The sequence below is a fragment of the Blennius ocellaris genome, assembly GCF_963422515.1.
Source record: "Blennius ocellaris genome assembly, contig: SCAFFOLD_162, whole genome shotgun sequence".
Taxonomy (NCBI): domain Eukaryota; kingdom Metazoa; phylum Chordata; class Actinopteri; order Blenniiformes; family Blenniidae; genus Blennius; species Blennius ocellaris.
The window spans coordinates 21,986-29,485 of NW_027661906.1; the positions used below are offsets into that span (position 1 = coordinate 21,986).

Here is a 7,500-nt window from a genome sequence, read left to right on the forward strand (position 1 = left end):
AACAGAACCCCGACCGACAAATATGACATAGTGTACAAATGATTATATAAAAGCTCTAAAGGGACCCGGTACATATTTTGCTGCTTCGGTCGGGATTAGATTAAGATTATGTTGAAGGATACAAACTGAGTTCAGTGAACAAACGCATGTCGACGTAATGTCCCCAAATGGCATTAAAACGTGCGTGTGTGTGTGTGTGTGTGTGTTTGTTGTTAAATCGATTCAGGACTGATCCTTCACATCCGGCTAACGACCTTTAAGCGCCTCGCTCACAGCAGGGGGCCCCCGCTTGCTAAAAAGCCACATTGGTAAACAGGAGCCTCCAAATCATAGAAGTTGTTTTATATTGATTTGTTAATGCTTCTCTGCTCTAATGAGCACTTTTGAAGTCGATGGAAAGTTTTGCTGCTGGATTCTCGCGTGGAGAAATATTTGAACCGCTGAATATGAAAACCTCGTCGTTAAAAGAGGCTTCGCCGTTTCTGACGGACACGAATCTCTCGCAGACGTTTTGATCTCGGTGTGATAATCCTCGACGTGGCACGCGATTGTGCAACGCCGGAGGAGAGTCGTTCCCCGCGGAGTCATGCTTTGTGTTTGAACTGGCGTCGTGCGGGGTTCTATTTGTGCCAAAATTCTGAGCGAGCGACGGGAAAATTTGAGCGCAAAAAAATGTATTGTGCACTAATAGCATTTTGAGGAAATATTTAAATTGCGCAAAGAAAAACTTGACATTGCGCTCAAAAAACATTTCTTCGCTCAGATTCTTCCTCTGCGCTCAACCTCTCTCTCTCTCTCTCTCTCTCTCTCTCTCGCTCGCTCAACCTCTCTCTCTCTCTCTCTCTCTCTCTCTCTCGCTCAACCTCTCTCTCTCTCTCGCTCGCTCAAACCTCTCCACCTCCGCTCAAGTCCTGCTGTGCGCTCGCTCAAAATGTCCAAAACCCAAATGTGACACACGGTTGTCCACCAATCACAGAAATTGGGGGCGGGCGTTGAACTCTGATTGGTTACTTCGGATTCTGGAAGTGCCTCATAACCAACGAAGAAGAAGAAGAAGAAGAAGAAGAAGAAGAAGAAGAAGAAGAAGAAGAAGAAGAAAAGGGAAAAACAAACTGTGAGGGAAAACAGAAATAAGGAAAACTAAAGATAATGATCCTGGATTACAACATGTTTTCCCTCGCAGTTTGTTTTTCCCTTTTCTTCTTCTTCTTCTTCTTCTTCTTCTTCGTCGTCGGTTATCAGGCACTTCCAGAATCCGAAGTAACCAATCAGAGTTCAACGCCCGCCCCCAATTTCTGTGATTGGTAGAAAAACGTGTCTGTCACATTTGGGCTTTGGACATTTTGAGCACAGCAGAACTTGAGCGGACGTGGAGAGATTTGAGCGAGCAAGAGAGAGAGAGAGAGAGAGAGGTTGAGCGAGAGAGAGAGAGAGGTTGAGCGAGCGAGAGAGAGACAGGTTGAGCGAGAGAGAGAGAGAGAGAGGTTGAGCGAGAGAGAGAGAGACAGGTTGAGCAAGAGAGAGAGAGAGAGAGAGAGACAGGTTGAGCGAGAGAGAGAGAGAGAGGTTGAGCGAGAGAGAGAGAGAGGTTGAGCGAGAGAGAGAGAGACAGGTTGAGCGAGAGAGAGAGAGAGAGAGAGAGAGAGGTTGAGCGAGAGAGAGAGAGAGAGGTTGAGCGCAGAGGAAGAATCTGAGCGCAGAAATTATTTTTGAGCAATGTCAAGTTTTTCTTTGCGCAATTTAAATATTTCCTCAAAATGCCATTAGTGCGCTTGCACAATAAATTCTGTTGCGCTCAAATTTTCCCGTCGCTCGCTCAGAATTTTGGCACAAATATTATATAGACCCATAGCGTCGCGTCTCGCCGCACTCGCTTCGCACTCACCCTCTGATCTTGTCCCGGTTCAGGCCGAAGCCCATGACCCACCAGCTCTCCAGCCCCGACTTCCACGGCGAGGAGAAGGAGCAGGTGACCAGCATCGGGCAGATCAAGCCGGAGCTGTACCGGCCCAAGGGCGACCAGGGCGACGGGAAGCCGGGCGACAACTGCGGCAAGATCAGCTTCCTGCTGCGCTACGCCTTCAAGTGAGTGAGGCGGCGAGCCGCTCCGCCCGTCGGGGGGGGCTGTGGAGGGTGGAGGAGGTTCAGCATGGACCAACGTCACAAACAGGACCAGATGGGTGTTAATGCTACGTCGTGCTAACATGCTAACAGCTAACAGCAGACACGCTCAACACATTTCCAGCAACAAGTTGATTATTGGGGTTTTTTTTTTTCTGTCCTAAAAAAATCAAGTCAGTCTGTATTTAATTAATTTATTTCACAAAACTGCGAAGCCAAAGCGTTCACACTGAGGCCCCGTCAACACGACTGCTTTTCGAAAATGCTCGGACTCCGTTTCCACGGAAACGTGAGAAAACGCAGCTTTTGCTGCTGCTGCAGTCATAAACAACCGCACCCACATGAAAAATGCAGAATTCCCACCATTTCCGTGGAAACAGATTATTGTTTACTAAACGTTGTCGTGTTCATTGGTTCATTTTATCAAAACACCCGTCAGCTCCGGCGCCTCCTTCTTTATCGTAATAAACTTTATCTAGAATATTACACACTAAAGCACGCAGGACAAACTGGCTCAATGTGAAACCAAATCAAACAAACTCATAAAACCAAAAGCAGCACATAATAACTATAGTCAATCTTAAAAATACAAATAAGACCCTCGTATAAATACAAAACTTTTCTGAAACAAAAAGCTGAAGTCCTGTCGTGTAAACGTCGGTAAACGTCTGATTGTAAAGCAGCGGCAGAGAAAAAGCAGAATGTAAAGAGTCGAAGATAAAGATGAATTGGTTAAAAAAACAAAACCGAAAAGACGCTGCGGGGGCGTAGAAGCTAGCGTGGCCACCGGCCCGGCGGGGGGTCCGGGGTTGGAGGCGGGACTTTTCTGAACGTTCCAACGGACCAAAGTGCTGATGACCAGGAAAGAGAGGCAGCGAGCGGCGCGGCCATGAATTATATATGGAGAGCCACTTTAAACAGCAGTGCTGTCAACACATAATAACACCAGGCTGTGTTATAGGTGAGGGGGAGGGGGGGGGGGGGGGGGGAGGGGAGGGGGGGGGACTCCAGATAATGATGGAAACCGTTCATGACGGCGGGAGATAATCTGGGCGGTTGCGTGGCGGCGGGTCATGACACTGTCTGGCTGCTCCGCGGTGCGATCGCCGGAGACCCCCTGTGGTTCAGGTGCAACAGTCGGAACAACAATGTCAATCTTCCTCCCGTCCGCCGGGACAGACGCTTCCATTGACAGTCCCATTAAAAGCCGACACGTTTCCGCCGTGGGACTAACAGCTAGCTTCCAGGGCGGCAAGGCTGCCGGAGTGTGTGGAAAACACGTTTTATCCTGGTTTCCTGTTGTAGGAAAGACAAACTCCTCCAAAATGGTCTTTTCCGACGTTCACAGTGCAGGAAAACCACTCGGCTTTTTACTTCTTTGTGTTTTCATCAATCTGCGCGGCGTCCGGGATGAACAATGGAAACACGACGTCTGTCGTAACGGAAACGCCGTGTTACCATGGAGGGCCACTAGAGGGTGCTGTTGTTGGTTTTTCTAACGAAGCCAGACGAGCGTGAGCGCAGAGAATATTCCGCTGTAAACATTGGCGACGGGAGAAGACGGACAGACCAGCAAGTTGGATTGTTGTTACGGTGACTGTCAAAATAAGAGCGTGGGCTGTGAGTCGTGAAACTCATGACAGGAAGACCTTGTTCCTGTTGTGCAGCTACTGAGCATGTGCAAGAGAACTGCTGGCGAGGTACAGTCGTCTGAGCATTTTTTGAAAAAGTTCCACCTCGGAAGCCATTTTCAAAAATGTTGCACCGTTGTCGTGGAAACGGACTCCCGAGACGGAATGAAGCGTTTCAGTTTTCACGTGAAAACGTTGTGTAAAACCTACGAGCAAGGAGCTTGTTGAACGTACGGAACCCAGTGTCTAACTGGCAAGACGAGCAAGTTTGTTTGATCCGTATGGAGGACGAGGAGCGTCCCTACGGAGGACCAGGAGCGTCCGTACAGAGGACCAGGACCGTCCGTACAGAGGACCAGGACCGTCCCTACGGAGGACCAGGACTGTCCCTACGGAGGACGAGGAGTGTCCCTACGGAGGATGAGGAGCGTCCATACGAAGGACGAGGAGTGTCCCTACGGAGGACCAGGAGCGTCCCTACGGAGGACCAGGAGCGTCCCTACGGAGGACAAGGAGCATCCCTACGGAGGATGAGGCGCGTCCCTACGGAGGACCAGGACCGTCCCTACGGAGGATGAGGAGTGTCCATACGAAGGACCAGGAGCGTCCCTACGGAGGATGAGGAGCGTCCATACGAAGGACCAGGACCGTCCCTACGGAGGATGAGGAGCGTCCATACGAAGGACCAGGAGCGTCCATACGAAGGACCAGGAGCGTCCCTACGGAGGACGAGGAGCGTCCATACGAAGGACCAGGAGCGTCCCTACGGAGGACGAGGAGCGTCCATACGAAGGACCAGGAGCGTCCCTACGGAGGACGAGGAGCGTCCATACGAAGGACCAGGAGCGTCCCTACGGAGGACGAGGAGCGTCCATACGAAGGACCAGGGGCGTCCCTACGGAGGATGAGGAGCGTCCATACGAAGGACCAGGAGCGTCCATACGAAGGACCAGGAGCGTCCCTACGGAGGACGAGGAGCGTCCATACGAAGGACCAGGAGCGTCCCTACGGAGGACGAGGAGCGTCCATACGAAGGACCAGGGGCGTCCCTACGGAGGATGAGGAGCGTCCACACAGAGGACCAGGAGCGTCTCTACGGAGGATGAGGAGCGCCCCTACGGAGGACGAGGAGCGTCCATACGAAGGACCAGGAGCGTCCCTACGGAGGATGAGGCGCGTCCCTACGGAGGACCAGGACCGTCCCTACGGAGGACCAGGACCGTCCCTACGGAGGATGAGGCGTGTCCATACGAAGGACCAGGAGCATCCCTACAGAGGACCAGGAGCATCCCTACGAAGGACCAGGACCGTCCCTACGGAGGATGAGGAGCATCCCTACGGAGGACCAGGAGCATCCCTACGGAGGACGAGGAGCGTCTGTACGGAGGACAATGACTGTCTGTATGGAGGAACGTTTGTACGGAGGAGCGTCCATACGGAGGAGCGTCCCTACAGAGGACCAGGAGCGTCCGTACGGAGGACGATGCCTACGCCATGATGCCACTGTACGTTGCCTCGGCCCCCGAAGACCACATGGTTCTCTGGTAGCGCTAAATGAAGCGCTGACACGTCGGCTAACACGCGGAGACGCACGCTAACAAGGTCTGATTAATAAAAGCCTCCGAGCATCTGCATCTTCATCATCTTCATCATCATCATCTTCATCTGCTAATTAAATACACGGAACCGCTCGTGAGCATCGGCCGACTCGTGTGTTTGTGTGTGTGTGTGTGTGTGTGTGTGTGTGTGTGTGTGTGTGTGTGTGTGTGTGTGTGCAGCCATGTTGCATGTTGACACGCTCTGAGTGCGTGACAAAGGAACACTGCTCTCTGCTTACCGAGCGCATTTGAGTGAGTGTGTGTGTGTGTGTGTGTGTGTGTGTGTGTGTGTGTGTGTGTGTGTGTGTGTGTATGTGTGTGTGTGTGTGTGTGCATAAAGCTATTTTTAGACCAAAGCTGCAACAATCCTTTTTTCTTTTTTCTTCTTGGTTTTCTACATTAAAACCTGGACAGTAAAGGGAGAAGGAAGTAGAACCACACGCAGCGTTCTGGTCTAGAACGGAGATCAAACAGATAAACGAGTGGAACAAGAAGTTCATGTGAAACGTTTGGGATTAAATGAGTTTGAAGATCAAAATATTCTCTGATGAAGCTTCTTGGATCTGCAGCTAATTATAAATACTCAGATTACTGGGTATTTCAATGTTCCGGTTGGAGGTCAAATACAGTCCAGTTTCATCTCGAGTGGTAAAATATCAGTAAAATAGTGACTTAACAACCTTTAAAATCAAACTTTAAATTTTTCTTGTTGTGGTGCATACGTCATGAAAATGTCGATATTTTTGCAAAAACGGAACAATTTCTACCTAAAATGACTACAATCTCAACATAAAGGCATTTTTTTTTCACGAGAATGTTTTTGTTTTTAGTCAAAAAAACTAATTCCGAAGTTGTTTTCTTGGACGTTTTCACAATTTGCTCTCAGGCTTGATGCTCGACGTCTCAGACGTATTTTCAATCTACTTTTCAAATCGTGAGTCACTGCCACGCACGCCAAACTCACATTCCGCCAATTAGTTTATTCACTTGAAGAAAATTCCCCACTTTATATCGACATTCATTTACAAAACAAAGCGTGTATTTTTCATTCCATTCTCTGAGAAATGCTCTTTGAACGCAGACGTTCTAGACTGAATCCATAATGAATGAGCGCAGCTAAAAGCAACAGGTGTTTCTAAGAAATGCTTCAAGAAAGGAGAGCGAGAAAAGATGAATCAAAGATTCTCAAATAAATCCAGTAATCCGATTACATGACACATCTGTTTAAATCCCCCCGTAAACACTTCTATGTGAGCAGATGGTGAGATTCAGCAGCTCAGTTCTGATCCGACGGAGTTTAGAAGATGAAATCAGCAGCTCGCTTTCAAGTCACGTGTCACAAAAGGCCAATAACATATTGAATAATTCCACAACGGATCCATTGGCGCCAGGAAAATTCAACTCGAAGGCAAAAAAAACAACCAACAGCACCGACCTGTGGCCAGACGTGGCAACTGCACCGTTTCCGTGGAAAACGGACGCCATCTTTCAAAATGTCGCCGCAACGTTTCACGCTAGTGGGGCCTCAATTTGTGCGACTACATTTTTTTTTGCAGCTGCTGACGGTTGAATAAAGAAAACAAACCCTGTTTTTTTTTAGTGATTTTGTTTAAATCCATTTATTCCAGTTGCTTCTGAGCTTTTCCTGCTTTAGAGCTCGTGGAGGTTGCAGGTTCTTTTTCAATCGTTTCATGTCCTCGAGGGGGAAAATATTGTTTTCATTGGAGGAAAAAGGGGAATGGTGTTTAATTTCTATAATTCCCTCATCTGGTTTATGATGATTTTATTAGTTTCTGATCAGTTTGAGCACCACAGCCCTGGTGATTAAAAGCACATTACATATGCAGTCAATCACACGGTGAAACCTTCAGGATTCTACAGGAAAGCTCTCGCATGTCTTACAGTGTGCGTATTTTAATTTTGCGTGTGTTTCCTATGGGAATTAGCCGCTGATGACTATTTATCATGGAGCAGTTTATTATATTATTCATTCAAAAGTAGGTTTTTCTCAGGTTTCCAAGGAAGGACGCGTTCAGGTTGCTGCTTTCTCAAGGTGCAAAAGCTACAATCCTGCATGTGAGCAGGAAAAAATAAACAACAACAAACAAATCAATATTGGTAAAGAATACATGAGCGACCTGACGACCCTA

General features: G+C 48.6%; 1 protein-coding gene across 1 annotated transcript in view; it reads left to right on the forward strand.

Moving 5' to 3' along the window:
* Positions 1-7,500, forward strand: part of LOC308148621 (synaptotagmin-C-like) — a gene marked incomplete at both ends in the record, with an annotated part of 26,480 nt that overhangs the window by 5,242 nt on the left and 13,738 nt on the right. Inside the window, one exon of the mRNA XM_080522115.1 lies at positions 1,909-2,085. Coding sequence (XP_080378241.1) covers positions 1,909-2,085 — 177 coding nt within the window. The remainder of the gene's footprint in view (positions 1-1,908; positions 2,086-7,500) is intronic.